The sequence below is a fragment of the Ailuropoda melanoleuca genome, chromosome 10, assembly GCF_002007445.2.
Source record: "Ailuropoda melanoleuca isolate Jingjing chromosome 10, ASM200744v2, whole genome shotgun sequence".
NCBI lineage: Eukaryota > Metazoa > Chordata > Mammalia > Carnivora > Ursidae > Ailuropoda > Ailuropoda melanoleuca.
Genome location: NC_048227.1, coordinates 65,181,330 through 65,207,217, shown reverse-complemented (window position 1 = coordinate 65,207,217; position 25,888 = coordinate 65,181,330). Strand labels below are relative to the sequence as shown.

The 25,888-nt window shown below is 42.6% G+C and overlaps 2 protein-coding genes across 2 annotated transcripts in view; one reads left to right on the top strand and one right to left on the bottom strand.

Moving 5' to 3' along the window:
• Positions 1 to 24,068, top strand: part of TRAPPC3L (trafficking protein particle complex 3 like) — a 34,876-nt gene extending 10,808 nt beyond the window's left edge. Inside the window, exons 4-5 of the mRNA XM_002924092.1 lie at positions 20,550 to 20,735; positions 23,949 to 24,068. Coding sequence (XP_002924138.1) covers positions 20,550 to 20,735; positions 23,949 to 24,068 — 306 coding nt within the window. The remainder of the gene's footprint in view (positions 1 to 20,549; positions 20,736 to 23,948) is intronic.
• Positions 14,141 to 19,557, bottom strand: CALHM5 (calcium homeostasis modulator family member 5). Its single transcript, XM_011230888.3, has 2 exons — positions 18,975 to 19,557; positions 14,141 to 15,472 (listed from the first exon to the last, which is right to left on the bottom strand). The coding sequence occupies exons 1-2, from the start codon at positions 19,512 to 19,514 to the stop codon at positions 15,083 to 15,085; spliced, it is 930 nt and encodes a 309-aa protein (XP_011229190.1). The 5' UTR covers positions 19,515 to 19,557; the 3' UTR covers positions 14,141 to 15,082.
• Positions 24,069 to 25,888: the final 1,820 nt, after the last annotated feature.

The window sequence follows — 25,888 nt, the reverse complement described above, 5'->3', positions numbered from 1 at the left end:
CGGAACCTCAGCTTCCCTGTCTGTCAGGTGGGACCTCTTTCAGCTGTAGTTTTTCTGAGTTTCAGGCTTTGCTTTCCCTAGGCAAAATCTGCACATGGAACTATCCTCATAAAGAGCTGAGTGTGATGGGTGTAGTTTCCAAAGCCTCCCTCAGAGCACCCATACCGTCTAGTTACTGGTGCTGTTTACAACTGCTTGGCTTAGCACAAATTCTGCTCATCAAAGCTGGGAAAGCTTTTTACTGTTAGGTCAATGTCATCATGATGTCATTATAAGGGTTAGAAGGAATGTATAATTTTTCAGTATAAATGTCACATCAGGGCTATTGTCACAGTAAGATGAAATTTTTAGAGAAAAATACATGATATATGAAAAGTATAAAAAGACTTGTAAAAACTCAAAATTCTCATCCTTAGGTTAAAAAGTTGGACTCCAAGATATTGTCCCTGGAAATTCTGAAAAGCAAAAATGCAATATTTTCCTTTTAATAGTATAAATTGAAATTTTACCTTAATTAAATGACGGGAGCAATATTTTTTTTTGGTGAGTGATATAAAATCAATGAAATAATTGAAAGGAAGTATTCACAGGAGGCAATATAAGAAAGGATGCCTACAGCAGGAAGGAAATCTAAATGGTGAATGTCAGAAGCATCAACTCAAGGGCAAAAGATTTAGGAATATAATCCAGAGAGGAACTTGAATGGCAGAGGGGTTATTTTTTAACTGGATGATCATTTTTATTTAAAAAAAAAAATTCTAGTTAAGATTAGAGTTGAGACTACACAGAAGGATTCCAGCAAATCATACTGATCTTACCTCTTTTATCTTGCTTCTGACCCGAATGCATAAAACTACCATGGCTGGATTGATGCAAGTAATTCAAATATTTTGAAGCATAAATCTCCTGAGTCATTTCAGAATGGTGGCAGCTGCATAGCCGTAGAATGACGACCTGCGAGAGATTTGTGCTCAGAAGCACTGACTTTCTGCTTCTACAAGGACATCCGAATCTAACTTGATTAGACATTTTTAGAGGGGAATGCCACAGCTTGGAAGGTGGATCAGTGAGGGCCCCATCAAGAGACAGAAACCACACAATCATTTCAATCAAGAAGGTTTACTAGAAAACATTATTAACTATTTATATGGGACTAGCTACTAAGGGAAAAAAGTGCTAAAGAATGTCCTAGTGCTGAGGGAAAATACCCAAAGAAGAACCACAGTTTGAAGAGGGACCCTCTTCTCATGGCTGGGGTTCAAACGTCTTTGGAGACATGTGATTGCAGCCCATGGATGCTGGAAAAGGCCTCTGGGTTGTCAGGTTGAGATAGGTGGGTAGGGAATTGTGGATTAAAACTGGTAAACGGCAACCCTCCACAGGGGTATAAGTGGGCTGAGGCCGGCAGTGAGGGAACCACGGGAAGAGAGCCAGAACTCGGAAGGGAGTGCCACTGGGTGTCCCATGCCTGGCCAGTCACCATTTTCAGCAGGAGTAAGCCAAGAAAAGGCCCCCCCGGGGCAGGAAGAGAAGTCAATCCTCCTGCTGTATCCCTACGGAACCCTCTACTGCCAAAGGAGAAATGTTTGCAAGATCTACGTCTAGCCTCCCAAGCAGGGCCATGAAGAGTGTGGAGCTGAGAAGCAATCATCAGACAAATAGCACAGAGGACCTGAGTCGGTGTGGTTGTCACATACATTTCTGTGGTCATTTTTTGACTTCGATGGCCTCGTGTTTGACCCTACTCAAACTGCTGGCCCACACAGGAACTAGCCTCACCTCTCAGGGTCGCTCAAGCTGGCTAGGGGACGCGAGATGAGAGGAAGGAAGCTGCATTCCTCTCTTAGCAGGATGGTGTCACAGTCTTGCAAATGGAGGTACCAAACAGGCCAAAGAGCACACTTTCTGTTAAATGCTGACATTTGTTAAATCCAGCCAGTGCCTCTTTACGGATTTCTCTATAACCAAATCTGTTCTCTCCCCCATGACTAGTAAATCTCCTCTATTTTATTACTGTTCCAAGTGCCGTTAACTGACATTATGGGCCACGAACCTCAGAACAGGACTGGCTAATAACTTGTGCTGTCTTCCCTGGAAGTCCAAAGGAGTGAGGATACCATGGTACGTTGGTCGCTAAGCGGCCGCCCGCTGAAAGGTATAGCGGGGCTTAGACACACATCTGGGGTAGGGGCTTGTAAGCTTGAAATGGACCAGGTCCATTTTCTGAAATGTGCCGAAGGGTGAAACTTCAGTTTTCTTTGTTAGGAGGCAGGAGTTGCAGTCACGATGAGTAAGCAGACATGACGGAACAACTTCTGAAATGTAAGGGAACCCATGATTATTACCTTTACTGAGAACATTTTTATTGTGAAAAAAGAGTGACATGAGTCTGCACTTACCTTACTGTGTTAGTCTGCGAAATCGAATTTTACTGGGTTTTGTGCCTGCTGATCTTCCAAGAATTTGCAGTTGACCAGCTTTTTTTTTTTTTGGGGGGGGGTATATATTTCTGTTCTCCATCTAACTACAGCCAAAGTACTGTACGAAGAATGGAAATAATACAGAATTTTCTTGAGTTTCTTTGATTTGACTCTGGAGTGAGGTTATCTTTCATCGCTGGGAAATTTCATTGCCCCGTCCCGTCTGTAAGCTTTTCAAAGGAATGGATAATTTCAAACATTCTTGGGGTTTGGCCCGCAGTGCCAGGCAAACCAGGACACTGTAGACATTCATTAAAAATTGTCGAAGTGAATTTGGAAAATATTTGTAGATCTTTTCCCTCAAGCACACTCTGGTGCTCCTCCTCTTCCGTCCAGGAGAGGGCAGTGGTCCACATTCAGCTCCGAATCAAAGCCTGCCTGCCCCTCCCGCCCTGGCTCCCAGCACCTGCAGGAGCTCCCTTACTTCAAGCAAGATTTACCACATCGAAAATCCAGTGCTCCAGAAGAGTCTGGTGGCTCACAATAGCCGATCTGCAATAACACGATTTGAACTGAATAGGATCCTGGACAGGACAAGAGCTGATTCTCATTAAATAATGGACAGTGAACTCATCTTGATAATTTTATTGAAACATTCAGGGTTTTTTCACCACTATTTATATGAGTGTAGAAAGTTTCAGGAGAAGAGGGAGATTTGGTCTTCCTACACTGAGGTCAACTGTGATTTAAAAAAAAATGCAAGCATTAAATAGGTAATCAAATCATTAGATATTATACTTAACTTACTAGCAGGCATCTATCACTTCCAGTTTATTATAAGGGCAGGTAGAAAATACAATTATACCCTTCTCTAGTCTAAGAGCTGAAAAACATCTCCTTAGCTGCACAAAAATGTATTTCATACTTTCCAAACCCATTTATGGTAAGATTGCATTATCAAGAGAAGCTAATTAAAGATAAAATTGATCAGTTAAATAAATCATTTCCATTTACTTTAGAAAATATTTGAAATGTGTTCTAAAATTCATCATGGAGCCAGATTGTGTTGGGTAGACTCCTTCACGCCACTGGCTGGTGGGTTAGGTCAGGTCAGAGTGGTTGATGGTAAGGGTGCTCTGGGACACAACAGCTAGGCTTCCTGGCCAAGCAGAAATCAGGAAATCCCTCAGTCTACCCTGTCATGTCAGGAGCAGGCATCTGTGGTTCCTGGCTTCGGTCCTTGTCATTTTGGTGACTCAACTGTTCTCTGCTTACTTGGCTCTTGCAACTACCTGCTAACATCTTCCTTTTCTTTATCTTCTCTCCACCCCCGTGACTCTGCCACCTCAGGACTTCTGCTTACTCTCCTTTACTCTCTTCTTTCTGGGTGTCTTTTGTCTTCTGTGACTCTCTGTGTCTCATATTCAAAGTCCCCAAAAGACCCTCTGACCTGTCCAGTCAATCACTTGCCCTCCGTGGGTAGAGCTTCCCTGACATGCATCTTCCGGCCCATAGCCAAGCTGTGGACTGACTGCCCAGGCTCGCAAATGCCCATCCTGGTCCATTACCTATGGCCAGAATGGCAGCAGAATGAGACGCAGAGCCTGGCCATCACAGGGAGCCCCCCAGGAAGGGGATTCGGGTATGAAAAACATTCTGAGATCTCCCAAAACTGGGCAAAGCAACTGGCAAAGACCTCATTCTTCCTGTCTAGGAAATTATTTATGAGTCTTCTTTACCTATGAACCCTCTGTTCTTATTATTTGTCTTACTCCAGAGGCTAGAATTCCCATGTGGAAGAGTGTAGTGGGCTCCATGTAACATGTTAACTATAGGGTATTGGAATCAAGAGAATTGTCCTTGCTATGTGTTTTGCAGGTAATAATCAAGTAAGAAATTAAAAAAAAAAAAAGCGTCCTCTGGGAAGCAATCCAAGCCAAACCACATTATTTGTTGAAAATAAATATTTTAGACCACTAGCTAGGCGGAGGAGGGCAGACGTTTCTCAGAACGATAAACTCTGAGGGATGCTTCTGTGGAAGGGAGATAGCCAAATTCTCCCGAGAAAAATGATGTTGCTACCACAGTATTGGGTTTTCTTTTGAATTTTTTATAAAGGAACCAATCATAAAAGTTTGTTCTGGTCCTCTAATCCCATAGGGCTTTTGTTTTTGTCTCTTTTTCTAAATCTTTTTCAGTCCCTTCTCTTGGCATTCTCTGTTTTTTTCAGAGAATGTTACCAGAGATGACCTGATTTTTTTATGTGAATAGGAAAACTGCCCAGGTGAAATGAACTTGAGCCAGGCCATTCAAGACAGAGACATCAGCATATCTTAGGTTTTTTTCTTTCTCTTAAAAACAAAGCAAAACAGGCTTTATTCCTTATGCTTCTGTATTTTACTTTCCCTCCTTTCTTTTTTTAAATTTTTTTAAAGATTTATTTTAGAAAGAGAGGGAGAGAGCGTACATGGAGGGAGGGGGCCACAGAGGGAGAGAGAGAATCCCAAGCAGACTCCCCCCTGAGCGTGGAGCCTGATAAAGGCTTCATCTTACAATCCCGAGATCACGACCTGAGCCAAAAATCAAGAGTCAGACCCTTAACCAGTTGAGCCACTCAGGTGCCCTTCTTTCTTTTTTTTTTCTGATTATATTTGTCTTCTTCCATTTTCTTTCTTTTTTTTTTTTTTTAAAGATTTTATTTATTTATTTGACAGAGATAGAGACAGCTAGCGAGAGAGGGAACACAAGCAGGGGGAGTGGGAGAGGAAGAAGCAGGCTCATAGCGGAGGAGCCTGACGTGGCTCGATCCCATAACACCGGGATCACGCCCTGAGCTGAAGGCAGACGCTCAACCGCTGTGCCACCCAGGCGCCCCTGTCTTCTTCCATTTTCTAAACAATGTACATGTTTAAAAGGAATACTTTTCCTAAAAGGCATCGTATTTCACAATTCTGGGTGTAAGCCTAAGTGTAATGAACTCAGCACGATGCACAACACTTGAATTGTGTCCACATCCTGATTCTATGCACAAAATTGGGAGACTTTTTTCTGTCCTTTGAATATTCTTTTTTCAACCAGAATGCAAATTTAAATCTCAATTCTCAAGTTGCTTTCCTTCCGACCTCCCCTATCCTCCCCCCCCACCCACTCATCCACACGCACACTCTCCTCCTCCTTACACACAATTTCTTTGAAGGGATAGACTAAGAAATGCAGCCTGGATGGCATAGAATAGAGGGAAAGCTGGAACCTTTTTATTACTAGGCAACCCCTGCCCTTTGTTAAAATCTCGCACTGATGGCGGAGGTCTGGTCTTCCCTGATGATCCTCTCAAAAGGTGGCCCATCTCACCAGGGATGGGAGCACCTCACTGCCCCTGGCCCGCATCACCAGGTGATATGCCCTGGCTCAGCCTTCTGCCTTCCAGGACACGGAGAGGAGGCTTTGTGCTCCCCACACAGATGCTAATGGAGGGAAGCTTCCATTCAGGCAATCCAGGTAATTCTGGGTGAGAAACGGGGAGAGGTTACAGGGTGGCTGACCACTTATTTCACGTACATCAGACAGCCAACAGTTGTGACTGTCAGCTCAGAGACACCCCCCCCACACACACACAGCCATTCTAAAATATTTAGGTGTCTTGCCACTGTTTTATGCTAGAATAATCTGTAAATAGATGTTTGAGAATGTGGCCTTTATTGCATGTGCTTCCCATTCCCACCCAGAAGACTGAAGTGGGAAACTGAGGTATTAGAACAGCAGGGTCCTCAGAGTCTAGGTTGGATTTGGGACCCGGGCATTCCTCACCACGTGACCTGTGTGGGGAGCTGAAGAGGTGGGGAGAAAATCAGTGAAAGGCTCAGCCATTAATCCAAAAGGCCTGGACGGAAGTGGCACCTGAATGTTCACAGGTGACGGCATGCCACTGGAGACCAGGTCACACAGAGCTGCTCCCCTCTCCCCCACCCTGCAGGGCGGTGCAGATGGGCTGGATCCCAGGGGGAGGGCACTGTGTGACCTTGCCTTCAAGGTCCTCAATGCGGTCCTAGGATCACGCTTCCTTTCTTCCCTGCCCCAACAATGGAAGCTAATCAGATTAAGCCTAGACAGAACATCTTCTTTTGTTATTAATTACTATTTTTCAAAGGCTAACTCACAACGTAGTATTAGGGGCCTATTGAATGGCTTTATTTTTTCCACTTTTTCCAACAGATGATATTAAAATAAGTGGGAGCCCTTGATAAACAGGGATTGAATTCCATGGAAGTCACAGCCCAGAACCACACAGCATTCCAGAGAAGGCTGGCCGCACAGCTAGCTGAATGTCAGGCCATTTTCCTATTTAGTAACATTTTTGAGCAGGGAAGAAGGGAGTGGAAAAAATTAAATGGAAAGAAAAACTCTTTATAGTCATAAAATTCTCAATATTTAAAAACTGATGAATATTAACATCAGAAGGAACTCATCGAGTATTTTGAGAAATCTTCCCATTGGGGCCAGAAATATAGCAGATGGATTAGTAAAAATAAGAAACTTGTTTAAAGGAATATAACCATTTAGGCTTAATTCCCCCCTCTGAGTGGGCAAGCACTGCCTTACATAAACACCCACACATACTTGATTTATTCCCCTTTGTACCTCTGGGAGGGGTGAAAAAAGAAAAGCGTAGGAAGAGTTCTTTTGTGGAAAAGCATGTGTGTGCATAGCCACGAGGTCTGGGGGATCTGTGGACTGCTCCGGCCCAACCCAGCAGACCACATCACTTACTCACGGCAGAGTTCCAAAATGAAAGTGGGCACCTGTGGGAAAATTACCCGTAAGCTGTTATTATGACGACATTTGTGTAATGTTATTTTCCTTTAGTCACAGAGAAGCGTCTCTTAAGGCTCAGTTGTCAGTAAATTCTGCAAGTTATCCCCCCCTTACCTACAAATGCCCATCTTCCAGTTTTCTGTGTATGATCGGGTCTCATAGGACATCTGGCTTCATCTAGGAGTCTTATCTCCTTGGCACTGTTACCAAAGATGACCCGGGTGAGAGCCTTTAATGTTCCAGATACGTCGGCACATGAAGATCTAGGCTGTCCTAACTTTCCGTTGGAGAGTCTCAGTTTTATTTCTATTTCTTAACTCATTTGAATGAGATTCACAAGAGCCTGACTTACAAAACAAACCAGTGTGTGCAACGAAAATAGCAATAGGGTTGGGAGCGTTTTGTCACTCTATTTACAAGGAATTCCTTCCCAGGAGATGAAAACGGCTGAGGGAATACTCTGGGGGAGCCAAACTCCAAAGGCTGAAGCAAGGTCCTGCTGGGCCTAAAGGTTCAGAGACCATGGGGAAGACAGCCACACTCTGTGGCCTCCTTGCTCGGGGTTCTTAGTGCATGTCAGAGTAAGATTTTGTTCAGACTTGCCCTGCCCTCTCAGTGATGCTCCAGGGTGGGGGTTCTCAATTCTTAATGCTCCATAGAATCACCTAGAGCTTTAAAAAAAAAAAAAAATCCAGATGCCCAAGCCCTTCTTTTGACCAATTGAGTGATGGTCTCTGGAAATAAGACCAGGCATCAGAACTTTTAAAATGCTCCCCAAGCATCTTCATGGGTCTCCTCTGCCTTAAAACAAGAGTTTGCAAACTGTGTTCCTTGGTTGGTGCCATAGGGTGACTGCTGTAAAGGCAGAGGGCAGTATGTGAGGGCGGCCAGTCCTCCAGATCCTTAGTCCCAATTCTTCCACCTCTCCTTTTATCTCTTTTAAGTGTTTCAAATAAAATAAAATGTCATTGAAAAAAAAAATTGGATAGTCTTGATTGAAAGGAAAAAAAACCAAACCCACCAGTGGTTGGGATGACTCACTTATCTCTTGGGAAGGAGATAGGGAGGGAAGCTGATTCTTCTAGGACATTCACTCCAAAGAAGATGGAAAATGATCAAATGTTGGTTTGTGACTATATATTTTTTTAACTGCTTATTTCCTATACAGGGTCAGTGAGACCCACTCCTAGTCACCCAGGTGTTTAAGGAAGTGAGCTTTTTAAAAACACTAATTACTATTCCTTGTGTTTCCTCCCATAATTCAAATACAAAACAAACAAACAAACAAACAAACCAAGAACAAAAACAAAAAACGCTGGGAGAAAGTTGATACCATCAGCAATCATTATTAATGCAGACGCATATCCATTCATGTTAAAATCTAGGAACGAGATGTTGTTACAGTGCAAATAGTAACTGTTTCATGGGTTATGTACTCTGCCCAGACATGTATATATTTTGAGGTATCATTCTTAAGCAGCATTACTCATATCACCAGACTTCATAGTTTTCTTACTTAATCCTATTCCTGGAGATGATCTAGAGAATGTGACTAGATAAAATAATAAATGCATTTCCCCCATTTTCATCTCAGTTTTCATTATAATTTAAAACTTTTTAAAGATTTTTCTCTAACATGGGTGTGGTTATAGGATCAGGAAAACTGAAACTGTAAAAAGACGGCTAGTCATGTAGACAGAAAGATGGGCTCACACGATATAGAAATTAAAGTCTGGAGACTACTCCTATAATTTAGAAACCCAAGGTGGAAGAGCTGTGCCAAATGGGAAAGAGGCCAGGAACCTGAGAGCTAGACATGAATTTCCAGGAATACACCAAGAAGCCCATTGATGGAATTCATGTGCTACTGGCTGTAAGATTTAGGACAACAAAGTTGAAACTCAGAGATGTACTAATCCAACACTCTGATTCTACCAATGAGGAAACATGTTTTTAAAGCTTAAATAATTACTTGAGAATACACCAACAGGAGACAACATTTCTGTGGTGGAAGTTAAGAGATCAGATGAATCCAGGTCCAAATTTAGGCTCTATTCTCTTACCCGTGGCTTAACCTTGACCTTTTTGAACATCAGTGTTATTCATAAAAATAGAAGCAGTAATCCCTCCTCCCCAGCCTGGGAAATTTTAAAAATAAACCATATGTAAAGTATCCGTCACATAATAGGTTGTCAATGAACATTAACTCTGCCTTCCCTCCTTAGCGGAAGAGCAAAATTTAGAATATGATCTCTCTTACAGCTGCACAAGTGTTCTTTCTGCATCACTCAACCTTAACCAAATGAACATTGAAAATATTAATTGAGGGGCACCTGGGTGGCTCAGTCCATTAAACGTCTGTCTTCGGCTCAGGTCATGACCTCAGGGTCCTGAGATCGAGTCCCACATTAGGGTAGGGGGGTCCCTGCTCAACAGGGAGCCTAATTCTCCCTCCGCATGTGCTCTCTCTCTGTCAAATAATAAATAAAATCTTTTTAAAAAAAAGAAAATATTATTTGAAGCCGCCTAAAAGCAGATTTCCTTCCAGACTCAAATAGGACATTTTATATTCGTAATAAATATGCTCCAATCCCAAAAGGGATTAAACTAACTCAGTGCCCTTCATCAAAATCCTACTCAGATAGGTTAAGTACAAAGCGCCGCTACTGCTCTCGCTTGAAGGCTTCTTTCTGGGGCTTCCCTCCATGCTCAGCCTCCAGCCTCAGCAGCTCGGCTTGCCCTTTTGTCTCTCTTCAAATCTCATTATGTCCCAGTACACATGTTGGGCTTCATTAAGGCACAGTCAGAAGCCACTGCTATAATGATTAGAACCAGAGCCGGGTCCTTCCTTCGTCAGCACCTCAGGGCAGTCTAGGGTCCCTTGGGAACTTTGGGCAATGATGGGATTGGGTTGAGTATATGGTAACAATCAAGGCCACAACCACACAAAGAGAGAAATCTTCTTCCTTGCAGCTACCACATTAAGAGGTACCTCTGTGGCTCCCCTGCTCCCTGCTATTTACCTCATAGGTCAGGGGCTACAAGTGTCAAAAAATCAAAGTGACTCTATTCAGGTTGCAGGGGCAGGCAGAGGGAAAGAGAGGGGAGGAATAGATGAAATAAGAATCAAGACCACAAGAATAATTTAGTTTTTAACAATTATTATGAAATTAATGAAATTCCAATAAGAGCATAGCAGTGGCTTAGTTCTGAATCCAAAACCATAAAGTTTCTTGAAAATCATATAATGCAATAAGGGGAAGAAGAGGAAATTCACAAGCCCCACTTTCTTGAAACAAAGAAAATGTTTCTCCATAATATAAGAATGTAACTTGGAGCAGGGAAAACTGATCCAAAAGACCTATCCGAAGGCAGATCTACTAACATTATTGGACTTTAAAGACTTTAAAGATGTGAAACTACAGGGTGCCTGGGTGGCTCAGTTGGTTAAGTGTCTGCCTTTGACTCAGGTCATGGTCTCAGGGTCCTGGGATTGAGCCCCGCACTCGGGCCTAATCTGCTTCTCCTTCTCCCTCTGCACCTCCCCCCACCACCCATCCCAGCTCATGCTCTCTTGCATTCTCTCTCTCTCAAATAAATACTAAAATCTTAAAAAAAGAAAAAAAAAGATGTGAAAATACAGGTAAAAACATCATGTTAGAAATAAATCAGGATGGCACTGGATTTTTCCTCAGCAACATCTGGTAACAAAAGAAAACGGAATAACGCTTAAAATATACTCAAGTAGAGAAAGTGTGAACCAGCTAAGCAGTCCTTCAAGTAGAGAAGAGGCCAACATTTGAATATCAAAGAATTCAGGGACTAGTATTCCCAAGAACCTTTTCTGAGAATGATGCTAGAGGATACAATCCAGGCAAGCAGGAACTGATTGACAGCACTTCTGCAGAAGAACTGAGATGAACATATAATTTATTTCATTGCATAACTATTATGAAAATTTTCAAGCATACACAAATGTAAAGAGAATATTTTATAAACCCCATGTACCACCTATCCAGGTTCAGTAACTATCAATCGTTTGCCAGTCTTGTTTCGTCTTTCAGTAACCCCCTTTTTTGTGCTGAAATATTTTATTTTATTTTTAAGATTTTATTTATTTATCTGAGAGAGAGAGCAAGAGCGAGCACAAGTGGGGAAGGTGTGGGAGGGGCAGAAGGAGAAGCAGACTCCCTGCTGAGCAGGGAGCCCAACTCAGTCCCAGGACACTGGGATCATGACCTGAGCCAAAGGCAGACTCTTAACCTACTGAGCCACCCAGGTGCCCTTAAAGAAGATTCTAAACATTATGTTAATTTACACAGAAACATTCAATATGCATCTGTAACTAGTAAGGACTTTTTAAAAAATATAAACTACCATGCTATTATTATACATAACACGGTATATATTTTATATACATGTGCTTGATTTATAATATCATTATAAATAATTCCCTGAAATCATCTAATACCCATTTAATACTCATTCATATTTCCCTCAATATTGCAAAGATATCTTATTATAGTTGGCTGTTTGAAACAGGTTACACATAAGGCTCATATGTTGCTTCTGGTCATTAGGTCTATTCTGTCTTTTTTCCCCTTTTTTCATGCTATTGGTCTGTAGAAAACTGAGTTATGGGTCAAATAGAATGTCCTGTATTGTGGATTTACTGGGTTGCTTCCTCATTAACTTGCTTTCTTTGGCCTGTATTTCCTGTAAAGTAGTAATTGGGTCTAAATACTTGATTAGATTCAGACCGAATTTTTCAGGAAACAATATCTGACGGGTGATCCCTCGTACTTCCTCTTGCACCGTGCAGCAGAAGGAGGCACAGAATCTCTGGCTCTCCCATTTTTGGGAATGCTAAGAAACACGAGTGGCTTCAAGTGGTGTGGTCTTCATCCCACCGTGCTTTCCCCTAGGAGTTTAGAATTCATTATTCCTTGTGTAGATCCATTATTTCATTAGGGGTAGCAAAATGGTTATTTTCTAATTCTGAAGAGCTCTACATAGAACATTGCTTCATAGTGCCCCGAATTTGGTGGTTTAAAACAACAAAACGTTTATTTAAGCTCATGATTTTCTGGGTCAGGGATGTAGGCAAGACACAATAGGGAGTGGCCCACAATGTCTGCAGCCTCAGAAGCGTGGCTCAAAAGTCTGGATGGCTGGAAAGGCTTCACTAGGATCACAGAGAGGAGGTCTTTGTTCTGGCTGTTGGTTGGGTTCCCTGGTTCTTCTCCATGTCACGTCTACTGAAGCTGTCTGGAATGGCTTCTTCACTCATGTGCCTGACACCTAAGCTAGAACGACTGGGACAGCCGGGGCTGACCAGCCTCCTCTTTCTGTCTCTGTCTCTGTCTCTGTCTCCGTCTCTGTCTCTCTCCTGGTTAGCGTGGCCTTCTTCAGAGCTTGGAGCTTTCAGGGTGGTCGGATTTCTTGTATGGTGGCTGGCTTCTGCCAGGCTGAGCATTGCCGAAGACGAGGCATTAGCTGCAGCACTTGCACAATCTGGATTCGCTTCTGCTACAAGCTGTTGGTTCAGTAAGGGGAGAAGGCTAAGTCTCCATCTCTCAATTGGAGCCATTGAGCTGTATTATCATGGTTTGGTTTTATTAAAGTGAAACCCAGATGCAGCAAAGATGCAGTGAAGTTGGTTTGGTTAGAATCAATGTAAATGCAAAAAAAAAAAAAAATGCTCGCTTTAAGACCTTTGAAAGACTCAAGAAAGAGAGCCTGTGGTTCACATCTCTTCCTCACTTTGCCTTCAGTGATCTCATCTGGGTAATGTGAATTTGTGTCATAGAAATTGTCAAACACTTCAAATCAGGATTTTTTTTTAAGAGTCAGTTGTTAAATATTAATCATACACCATGTTTAAAATCCAAGTAATGTATCAAATATATTGCAAATATATTGCAACTTTATATCCTCCACTTTCTACTCTCCCACCTAAGCACACACACATACGTGAGCCTGCTCTAAATTCCCAAGTATATGTTTCGGGTCTTAACACCTTTAGGGTCCTTTCTGCAATTGGGGATAATGTTCCATGGTCATAAAGGGTTCATTCCCCAGCTTCTCCAGCTAGGGGGCCAGGACTCTTAGTGATACAAGGTGTGAGCCATACCATAAAATGTAGTGCCTCTTCCTTACACAACAACGCCACTAGGGATTTAGGGGGAACTTAAATATGTACATATGCATATTATATATAGTATATACACATTGTGTATATATTGTATATACATAAATGTACATAATGTACATAAATATATACATAGATTGTATATATTTATGTACATTATATATAATATATAATATGTGTATGTATATATTTCAACTAACATATATGTTAGTAAATATGTATATATTTAAACTATACATATATGTGTATATATATATTTAACTTAACATGGGTATATTACATAGTAGAATGCAAAATTTGCATTATTTCTTTTTTTTTAAAGATTTTATTTATTTATTCGACAGAGATAGAGACAGCCAGCGAGAGAGGGAACACAAGCAAGGGGAAGTGGGAGAGGAAGACAGGCTCATAGCGGAGGAGCCTGATGTGGGGCTCGATCCCATAACGCCGGGATCACGCCCTGAGCCAAAGTCAGACGCTTAACCGCTGTGCCACCCAGGCGCCCCAAAATTTGCATTATTTCTGATAAACATAAAACTGCAAAACAGTTTTACACTAGCACTGCTTTGACAGTTTCCCCAAAACCCTAGTCAGGACTAACTTACCCATTCAGCGCAGTGGGTACTATGCCAAGGGCTGTGGAAGTGTTTTTAATTTCTTTTAAAATCAGAAGAAAATAAATGAACTTTTGGGTTGAAAAAAAGTTTTAATATATAATATTAATATATTTGTCTTTATAGTAACACAATCACAAATGTGTGTGTGTGTGTGTGTGTGTGTGTATTTGTTAATGCAGAAAGGGGTCCATGAAGGCAGAAGTGCTTACGGCTCCCAAAAGCCATAATACAGCCCTGCCTGTAAGGACATACTTTCAGTGCACAGTAGAAACATGTGAAAAGCTCTAAATTTCAGGCATCATATCCTTTCAATGTGTTTTTCTTGAGAATTGCTGTCTTCAGATTCCTAGGAAATGAATTCCAAATGGTAGAATTTCATACGTACTTGAAAAGCAGTAGAATAGATTTGCAGGACAAGGATTTCCTCTGACTACACCGCAGATCCCGCTGTCTACAGCCGTCTGTTAAGAGTGTCTCGCTTACTCACAAGTCACCACTTCTGCCCCCACATGCCATGACCAATATTTACACAGAATGGCCGAACTTCTGGCATGAATCTTGCTGTCAAACCATAAAATCTTAGAACTTGAAGCCACTGGGGCACCAGTGGCTCAGTCCATTAAGCGTCTGCCTTTGGCTCAGGTCATGATCCTGGAGTCCTGGGATTGAGCCCCGCATCATCGTCGGGCTCCCCGCTCAGCAGGGAGTCTGCTTCATCCGTCTCTCCCTTTGCCCGTCCCTCTCCACCCCCCCCCCGCCTGTGTGTACTCTTTCTCTCAAATGAATAAATACAATTTATATTAAAAAAAAAAAAAAAAGAAAAGAACTTGAAGCCACTGAACCCCAACCCCCATCCACGGAAAAGCACCTTTCTCTCCATCCTTGACCACTCATGCAGCACCAGTTGGAGCACATCCTGACACTGCCTGCCCTTGGGAGCCGCAAAGCTCCTTCCCTTTGGGTTCTTGTCTTCAAGAAAATACTGTGAGAACACACAGAGATACACCGGTTGCTACTGATGCAACCGAAAATGTAAGAACGTGTGTAGCCCTGAACGCCACGAGTCAGTGGGAGTGGAAGCACTACGCACTGTGGGCAGTACCCACAAGCACCATTGTGGTCTCATCATCCTCGGGGCTAAGTTCCAGACCATCCTCCACCACCCTGTGTAGGGTGCTGTAATGTTGCTGGCTTTGCTGGAAAGAATGCAGCTCTGAAGCCGCTTCCCAGGCTGCAAAGGTGGGCATGGGGAAGACATCTGGCCGCTTGTTTTCAAAAAAGCATTTCAGGTTTCTCTCACTCAGCTTGTTGGCATACTCCAGGAATGTGTTTTCCAACTGCTCCTTCTCCTTCTGCGCATACGTCTTCCAAAAGTTCAGCTGAAGGTAGCTAACTTTAGATCGGCAGCGAGCGTAACAAGTGGTGAGCAGAGAGAAGAAAGATGCTGAACAAATCAGGCACCATCCTAGAATCTTAGAAAGAAAGAAATATTGAGGATGTGCAAAAGCAAAGCCACTTCCCAGGGAGGGGAGGTGGTGTTACAGGGAACCGTATGGCTGAATTAATACCACAGTCATTGCCGTGGCTTAGTGGATATCTTTCACGTTAATTTTTTAACAATACTTTTGTAACAGTCAAAGTAAGGTGGGGGTTTAATCCTTATCATCCATCCCACCCACCATTGCAGGTAGGCAAAGAAATAACCAGAGGGCAGACAAATGGAAAAGGGCAAAAATATAAATTATCCGAGAATCAGCTAAACCAAGCCCTCAGCTAGTATCAGTTATTAAAGGAAAGAATTCCATGCATGAGTGAGTGTGATCATTGGAGCAGATGAACATTTCCTCAGCCAGTTTTCAGGCATTGATAAATGCATATTCATGGCTAGTGACTGATTTTTCCACGTTAAGTTGTTTGCGGAGAACCACAGATCCTCTCTGAGAGAAATCTCATTATTCATCATCCATGATAAGGTGAGAGAGACGAAATACAATGGGGAAACTGAAGCTAGAAGAATTGAAAGGATGCCTAAAAGCCAAGAAAAAAAAATTAGAATCATTCTAAACCTTCAGGATTATTGGTTTTGAATTTTGGTAACTGGAAAAAAAATTCCTTTTTGAGTACAAACTGGCATTTTTTCCTGAACTTTAAAAGCAAAACTCTAAATAGCTCAACTGACCTTCTAAACTTTCTTGTTGTTCTTAATTATATATGTCACAATTGGAATTAATCTCCTATTTGGACAACTAACAGAGCCCTTTCACAGTGTCTCTTGACATTTTCATTTAATGACTCAGTATTTCTCAGCAAATGGGCCTATTTGAAAATAGAAGCAATAATCTGCAAATGAACCCATTCAGACCATGACAGAACTGCAAACATGCTCCGATGCTTTAAACCGGGAGGTCCCGCAGCCTGGCTCAGCCTGTGGCGTGTCGTGAGGGCCCCGGACTCCACATGAATGCCAGCTCTGGATTGGCACTAGGTGGGTTTAAATCTCAGCCTTCCCCTCCCTATGGGTGTTCTCATTTCCTATGGGTGCCCCATTTCCTCCATTGTGACATGGGGGTTACCCACCTCAGAGGGGAGTTTGGGGGATTCAAATAAGAGGATGTAGGCACACATGTGCATCCAGGAAGTGTTAGCTGGTATCACATGCCGCTATTTTTCAAACATACAGATGTTTACGTAAAAGCATCACTGCGCTCACGGGGTCTCTCTGGCATGATTTATGAATGAGGCACAGCTTCTATCATGTGAAAGTCCTCATAGTGACCTTGAATCACTTATGGTTGGCTACTTCAGATCTTCCTCTTCTCTTCAGCTTCTACCTTCCTCTTTCCACACAACCGGGCCCTTGAAGGCCAGTAGGCCATCTCACCTCAATATCTGAGCCAATTCTGCTTGAGTTATACTGTTTGATCTATTCGATCACCTACAGACACCTCCTCCCACATTGCGTGATCTTAGCGTACCTTGCTCTCACCTGAGGGCTGAGCACTGAGACTTCTTGTTCTTCCCCAGTTCATAGCACCCAGACTCTAAGTAGACATGGTGGATGGCCCCACCGTGGCCCTCAATATTTCCATTCTGCATGACTCCCCTCTCTCAAACCCTGGCAGTTTTCTCATCAATTTAGAGCCCTTACTGTGTGTCAGCAGCTTTATGCCCCTATACGTCCATCATCTCTACACCTCCCAGCAACCTCCCAAGGGAGATGTTATTAGCCTCAACTGTGAGGAAACAAGAGCTCAGAGGGGCCATGCCAGGAGCTCTGGGTCGCAGAGCTGGTAAATGGTAGAATCCGGATTCAAACCCAAGGCTGGCCAACTCTAAGACCAAGCTCTGTCCACTAGTCCACTCGCCTTCCTTAAGAATAGAGAGCCGCCCAGCTGGATTTCCTGTTTCTTTGCCCCACCCATGGATGGGGCACTTTTTCCACCCCCACCCACATACCCAACTATTGATCTGGACTGTTTGTTGCTTCTGCGGGGCTGAACCACTGTGGTCAGCACCTGCCTTGATAGAGCTCCCTGTGTCCGCGTCCCACATGCCTCCTCCCCTAGAGATCAGCCCCAGGTCCTTCTCATTCTGCTGAAAAGAAAACAGGTAGTATGCGCAGGCTAAGCAATGACAGGATACGCATGACTTCCTTATGCCTGTGTTTAGAGAAGAAAAGCTCACACAGTGAGAAGTGTTTGGATCTGGCACTAACTGAATACAGTCTGGTGCCTGAGGACGTAAATCCTCAATCACTCCTTGTATCAGAACATTTGTAACCAATGCCTTCCTTCAACAAAAGAAGGAAGGCATTTGAGATCCTGGCATGTTTTTATCTAGGATGTGCTTTATGCATTAAACAAAAGATTTTGTCTGGGGACATTTTTAAGCTTATCAGTTTACGTAAATGACGGTGTGACTCCGCTGCGGACCAGCTTTGGGAAGGATGATTTTAAAACCAGACTGCCCTGATGTGTTGTTGAAAAGGCAAGAACTTGTTGAAAAAGCAAAATTATACCCCTTTCAGTGCATTTCTTCTGAAACAAATGACATTCCTGAGAAACCGTGGATCTGTTTATCTACTCTTATTAACTGTTTTGGTTTGGGGAATGTAACCCTACGACTCACACTCACGAGGAGGAATTCGCTCTTTTCCTGAGGCCAGGGCAAGGCTTCAACATCTGGATTTGTGCTCAGGTACCTGGAAGGATGACAAGCTACTTCCCTGTGTCAATTAGGTAAAGCTACAGTTTCCTTCTGTTAAAAAAAAGCCATGTCCCAAGTCTTGAGCTTCTAAAGTACTGTACGAACTTCGGCTGTAGAAAGCGCAGAGCAGAGAACAAAACCTCCCTAGAGAATGCGGTCCCTTTTCACTAGCAGCTATTTAAAGACTACCAACGCCCATTATACACAGGAAATTTTTCTCAATCTTCACAATCTTTATACACAGAGATAACAGTTGCCAGAAATCATTTGAGGAAATCTCTACACTAATTATATTACATGCCGCTTTGGAAAACATGAGCTCATTTGGTTCAGCTATATTTTAATAGATGAATGCTATCTGCACGTGTTTTTTCTGAGAAACCAGTTTGAAAATAAATAATTGAAAGGAGGCAGTAATTTCTAATTACAGCTCTGCCACTAACACTCAATTATGAGTTAGTGTCATGCATTATTTACCAAGTCAACCCAGAGAGATTGTTTTGAAAGCACTTAAGTATTTACATATGCATAACCCAGAGGATATTTTCTTTTCGGAAGTGGAAAAGACAATCCAATCAGCAATTTTACTGAGCCACCAACTTCTAAAAAGCTTTTCCCAAGATTGCCCTCATGCTGCATCGCGTTCCAATTTTCCTTTAGTTTCAAAACGTCCTAGCAGGATTCAGACTCAGCTCGGCCTGAACGGAGTACCCGAGGGAATCCTTCAAGCTCCTGCTGGGAGAAAAAGGCCAGTTCGTCCTTCCTTACCTGAGACTGGGCTTGAAGGGACAGCTTCACTTCTTCGTTGTCCGCGGGCGTCATGCCGGTTTTGCCACAAGAGACTTTGTGAAGTTCATCCCAGCACTCTTGGGGCTTGCCTTTGCAAATCAGTCCCAGGAGACTTGAACTTTTGGTCCCGCTCACGGCACATTCATAAAAAGTCCCATTGAGCAGAGCCACAGAAAGCCACATCATCGGAGCCACCAATGAACTCAGAGTGATCTGGCCGAGGACATAGAAAAAGCGGCAACTGTGGCCTTTGGGGAAGATTTTCCTGGGATTCACACAGCAGCCTGTGAAGAGCCTCCAAGACCTGCTGTTCAGAAAGAATCCCAGGATCAGTAACACCCAAGCAGGAGCAAACAGGAAAACCAGCCCGTAGACCACATTCTCAGTGCTGCAGGGACACTTAAAAGCCACCAGTGAAAAGAGACGCTCACTCCCCACGGTCAGCAGAGCCATGAAGCTATAGCCAATAACAGTTTTCTGGTTGAGGAAGAATTTTAAAATCCCCTGAAAAGCATCCATGGTGTAGCTGGACCAAGGGAAAAGGCTTTGCCCTTATTTATTGTCAGAGCAGCTGTGGCAGTGACCGAGGGTGGAGCTCTTTCTTCATCAGAAACAACAGTCCTCCTTCTCAGACTGAATTCAGCCAGATAAGGAAACAATGTCATTCCCTAGGAATGAGTATTTCCCAACCATGTTCAGATAATGCCTCCTACTGGTGGATTTGCGCCGTGGAACCCCGGCCAAAGCCCTGAGAATCGGGGTGGATTCAAAGGGCACCACTTCTGTTTTATATTATTTTCACATGGCTTGGGTTCCCAAGCATAGCAATAATAGTCTAGGAATTTTCCAGCCAGAGGAATCAACATGAGCAGAGCGAGGTTTCAGCCAGTGCACCGGGAGCCAAATCACGTCTCCAAGCCGGGAGTTAGATGATGGCTTTTCTCTTGCTGCTTAAGAGCTGCTACTTCGGCTCCTTTGCCCTGAGACCTGAAAGATTCACTTTGTATCCTCTAAAACTGACGAGCATCAGAGATTTGAGCCAAATTTTAGGATTTGGGCTATTTGAAATTTAGATGGAAAAGTTTAGGGAGCATTTGAGTTTTGAATGAAAGACAAAATGAGAAGGGTCCTCATCGTTCCTTTCTCAGGCGATCATAGCAACTTCTCAATTACCATCTCTAACTTTGACCTCATGCCCGCCCCTACCCTCAAACCTAATGATGACTAATACTTTAATTTCTTACCTTCCTGAACGATATTTATTTTTGAAAACGATTTTTTGAGAAATAATGCTTAACTCTTTCATAAAGCATCTTGTTTTCATAGAAAACTAGTCCCTTAGGATATTCCGTAAAAATGAAAGGGTTTAAGACTTGTGCAGGTCATAGGGTCAGTATATTTCAAAGCTGAGTATGAACCCAGACTTTCCGATTACAAACTACACATGCTTAACCATTGTGCTGCACTGTCTGGAACAGAATATTTGGGTGCTCTGCTAACAGATATTTGTTCTAGACCAAGTTTTAGTAGAATTTTTTTTCCCCTCTTTATCAGGTTGCCTTTAAGATGTACTTGGGGATTACACCAAGTGTGACCTGTAACAATTCAAGCAGGACTGAATTTTCCCTGATCCTAGACAAGAATCCGCTGGTGGAGTTTGTGGAAGAGCTCCCCGCCGGGCGATCCTCTCTGTGCTACTGCAATTTACTCTGTGGGATTATCAGAGGTGCCCTGGAAATGGTAAAGCACGTATTTCATTTTGCCAGGTATATTTGTTAGCTAGTGCTGTGTAACAAATGACCCCCCAAATACAACTGCTTAAAACAACAAGTGCTTATTATCTCACACAGTTTCTAAGAATCAGAAATCTGGGAAGAGTTTTGCTAAAGAGCCTTTAGCTCTTGTGGCTAAGAGTCTTTCCGAGCTTAGTACCCACACAGTCTAGCCATTGGTCAGGGCTGCAGTGGTGAGGAGTTGACACAGGCTACAGAATCCGCCTCCACGCTTGCTCACATGGCCTAGGTGCCTGGCTGCCAGTCGGCTAGAGGCTTCACCAAGATCCAGTCACAACAGGTGCTGCCAACCCTGGTACCGTGTGGGAGGGCACTACCTGCGGGTGTGAGTAACAGGTGGCCGAGATCATTGCAGTCTGCTTTGGAGGTTGACTTCCACACTTGAATTATTCATTGACTTAAGAAAGGCAGTGATCAACATCTGTTAAAAGGCACTGAGCATACAAGATAAGCAAGACATAGTCACTGCCCTTTAAGAGTTTCTGTTCAGCAGAGAAGACAGATGTGTAAAGAAGCGTGGACAATGGCTATGGGAGGAGCTGGGTTGGGCTGGGTGGTGGGGCAGGGATGAATTCCTAGAGAAACTCTGGGCTGGCATGTGAAGGATAAATAGGAGTTAGGGGAAGGAGGGCCTTAGGGGGAGGGGAGCAGGGGAAAATAATATTCCCGGTGAAAGGGGCAGCATGTCCAAACGCACAAAAATAATGTTTCATTCAAGGAACAAGGAACTTGAATTAGTTCGGTATGGGTGACATGTAGCTTGAGAGAGATATTGTCATGAAAAAGGATGCTTCACTTTACAGTGGCCTGATTTTTAAAAAGTGGTGGGAGACATTTATATGATCAGAGCTTGGGAATTTAGACTTTTGAAATGAAAGCAGCAGAGACCCATTATAGGTTGATAAAAAAGGGAATGATATTTTGAAATTTGTGGTTTAGGAATTTCATTCCTTTGTCATCAAAGTGAAAGTGTACAGGAGGGTATGATACTGGAGGGAAGAAGAGGGCAGTTGGGAAGCTGTGATGGTAACCTCAAGAAAAACCAGAATAAAGCCCTGACAAGAGGAGTGGTGGGGAGAAGACCAATTTGAACAACACTAAGAAGGCAGATTAGTAATCAATTAGACTGAGACTAGGCTATCAGTTGCCTGAAAGAAATAAGATGGGGCAAAAGAGGAATTTTTCAGGGTTCTGAACAACCTGTAAGGATGGTTGTACTGTTAACCAAGAGAGTTCAAACCAAGGAGGGGTACGGTGGGGGTTAGGAGAGACAAAGGGGGGAGTTCAGCTTGGGAGGTTCTGGCGTCGAGGTGCCTAACACACAGGCAAGTGATGATATCCAATGAGCAGTTGTTGTACATGTCTGAAAGCCACAGAGAGATGTGGACCGAAAAGGCATTGGAAATGTCAAAAGATGTGTGGGGGTGTGTAGAAGAAGAAGGAAAAGGAGTCACAGGTGGAATTCTAGAAAGCAATACCACGTGATGGGTACGTTGAAGAGAGAATACAAAGGCTGCAAAGGATACCAAGAAGGAGGAACCAGAGGTGGGGAAAATACTGGGACAGAATGGAGCCAGAAACAAAGGAAGAGAGTATTTCAAGAAGAGGAAGTGATTCACAAGATCAAGGACAGCAGAGAGGCTAAGTGAAACAAGACCTGGAAAATAGCCAAAACACGTAGGGACCGAAAAGTCAGGAAGGACCTTAGGAAAAGCTGGTTTGGGAAAGTGGAGGAAGAAGAAGATAATCTGGCAAAGACTCTCGAGCCCCTTGGGGGCTCAGCTTAGAAAGAGGTAATAGTCCACAAAGTCTCATTTTTCCAGAAGCTCAGCTATTAAGAGTGGTGGGACCAGAGAGTAGCCAAAGATGAGATATGTGTTGACCTATGTAATAACGAGCCATTCATGTAATTTTCAATTATGGTGATAATTAGAGGAAGGATATAATAACAGGTAATCCAAAAGAGTAAAACAATCAAAATAATGTATTATTCACACAGATCTTCCATGCTTCTATCTTACCAACTTTTTAGGTTTGTCCTATAATCCAGAAATCACCAAAGGGGAAAGGAAATGTTCTGGGAGCTTACAAGCAAAAGGGATGAAACATAAAACACAGGCGAAAATAGGATAAAGAGTTTGCCAGCTTTCATGGGTAACAGTTGATTCTAGTGCTATAGGACAAACAGGTATCAGACCTCCTGTGGCCTCAAATATCCAAATAGCTTCCACGTAGCCTCCTTGCTTAATTTACTTGAACTTCTGTTAAATTTTGACAAAGACAAAAAAGATCTCCTAGAGGGGAAATGAGGGTGAATATAGCTTCTATATTTCAATTACCTACTAGACCCAGGCTTTTTGACTTATTATTTGCTTTTACAACCCAGTAATTTTGCTTAGTTATCTTATTTATCCCAATGACTTAAAATAGCTGAATGGACACTCTGTTGAGGGTCGTAGGTCAGCAATGTGCTGTTCTTATGTGAATACATTTTAATAAATAGAGAAGTAAACCTGGGGGATTACTTCAATGTATGGGAAGTGGGAAATGCTTTACAGTGGAAAAAAAGGGCTGGATATCAAATATTCATGTCTGTAATTCCGATCTTTAATTTTATATTTATAATTTATTTAGTTGATCCTTTTTCAAAGCTCTCAAAGCCATAAGTGATTGCTCAGTGTTGTTAGGACAAGTGATTATGTTATTTAGCTGATGACAGAATGACTGAATGCAAGTCAGTTGGAAAGAAATCGCTTAAGAATCCATTTATCCTTGGAAGTTCTGCTTGACAAGGTACATCGGGTCAAGGCTATCTTTGAGTTGGGAGTTTGTGTTCTTCTTGAGATGGACCCATAGTTCAGCTGTGCACTGTGAGCAAGAGTGGGCCATTATCTCTGGGCTTGCCCCAGAATCATCCGGGCTGGCTGTGGCCTGGACCATCCTTCTCTTTGCAGACTCACACCGCAGAGCTGACACACTGCCAGACCATCTCTGGAGGACATGCAGTAAAGAGCCCTTCATCCCCAGAGCAAGCTCCTTTTTATCATTCCATAAGGAAAGTCAGCCCCTTATAGGGTAAATAAAGCTGAAAACAGAGAAAAATTTAGGGATATTTTTTTTTAAACCAAAATGACGCAGGCTTTTTTTTCCCCTTTCCTAGGTTCATTTGGCTGCTGATGTTACATTCTTGCAAGACAGACTGAAAGGCGACCGTGTGACAGAAATAGGAATAACATTTCTGAAAAAGCTAGATGAGAAAAAATGCAGACGGAGAAAATGAAGCCTTGCTTGCACAATGCCACAGGGTAGCCAGTTAAAGAATTAATATTATCTAAACTAAATTACTATTATCTAAACATACAGAGCCATAGAAATTTTGAATTGTTTCATAAGAGCATCGGCTTTAAAAGGCTTACACATCAGCCAGAAATTTGAAGTGTGGGACACTAGGATTTAAAGCTGTTTTTTTTCTTTGCTGAGAAAGTATACATTTTCAATCTTATGTCCATAAGATGTCATATACAAACAACTCCTTATAAGATAGCATACATGAATTCACAGATGATATAGTCCATCCTAACAGAGCCCACTGATTTCCTTTACTATGGTAATGGATAAAAAAGCATACCAATACACAGTTGGTGTATTTATCCATTCTCATTGGAAAAAATAGATGAAATGATACAATATAGAATTCAATTTCTAGATACTGTATACTGCATTCTCTATAGAAACAGTGCCATTTATAACACTTTTCCATATGGATATGATCTCTCTCATATACTGGCTTGATTGATTACGTCAGCTTCCCGAAGCTGCTCTGTCTTGATTTATAAATACCAAGGCAAGCTGTTTATTTGCACGCTAATTCCAAAATATTTTTAAATAGCATTTAGTTTTAATTCATGTAATTTTTGGATAGTATTAATCAAACGTCTTCCTATTCTCATGAAACATTGCTGACGGTCAGGCCGGGAAACCTCTAAAATGAAAGGTAAATAATGTTTTTTTTAAAAATTCTTTCTTACCCCAAAGCTTATTCAGGTAGAATTTTTGGCTGTCATTTTTATCTCCTAAAAAACCTTACAAAGCATACTTTGTCTGTGACCAGAACGTATTTAAAATTCAAAATGTACTGGATTAAAGAAACAATAATCTTTCCCAGACCATCAGCATATGCAGGTGGTCTCTATGGCGGTCCAGAATGTCCTGGGCTCTGCAGAGAACTGAAATTCCAAGTTACGATTAGTGTGGACCCATGGGTTAAAACTGGTGTAAATGATACGATTGTGGTAGACCTCAACTAGGACTGAGGAGCTTGAAGACACGGTCCCAGGTCTGTTTCTAGTGCGTTCTGTTGATCCTAACTAGCGGCTCATCTTGAGCGAGGCACCTTACCTCTCAAGCACACCCTCTGTCTCCCATGCATGAAATGGCACAATCGAACACGATAACTATCTTAAGTTACATAAATGAGTTTAAATGATATCAAGAACCACTGAAATTCCACATTTTGGGATTCTGAAGACTATAAAGAAACGGTTCGTCTCTTCAGAAGGACATTGAGGTCGGTATTAAGGACCAAATAGGGTCCCTGGGGCAGCTGCAGCAACCATGGAAAGAACTTCAAGCCAGTTCCACAGAAGACCAGGAGTAGAATCGGGAAGACGAGTATTACCTGACATCAGAAGGGATATCACAATGCCATGTATTTTAAGGCAATGCTTCCAAAAGAATGTGTGCCTGCCATCCATCCCAAAGCTTCCTTTTGGGATGTTTCCTTCTTCTGCTCTGTTTCCTCTTTCTCCTTTATAGTACACTCACACCTCCAGGAACCCCAAAGACACATGTCTAAGGGCCTCTCTCTTAAATCAGTACCCAACTAGCCCTCTTGTAAAGATTCCATGCTCTGGAGTATTCTCTTACCGACTATACCTTGCTCTCCTTTCTCTCCCCACCGGGCCATCCAAACTGCCTTGGCCCGCTGTCTTCATTGCTCAGCCACCTGAAGACAGCTGATCTCCTGAAGCCAGGGATGGCTTCAGGAGAAAGTCTTGTTCTCCACCCTTTTTCCCCCTCACCTTAGAGAGGGAGATCAGT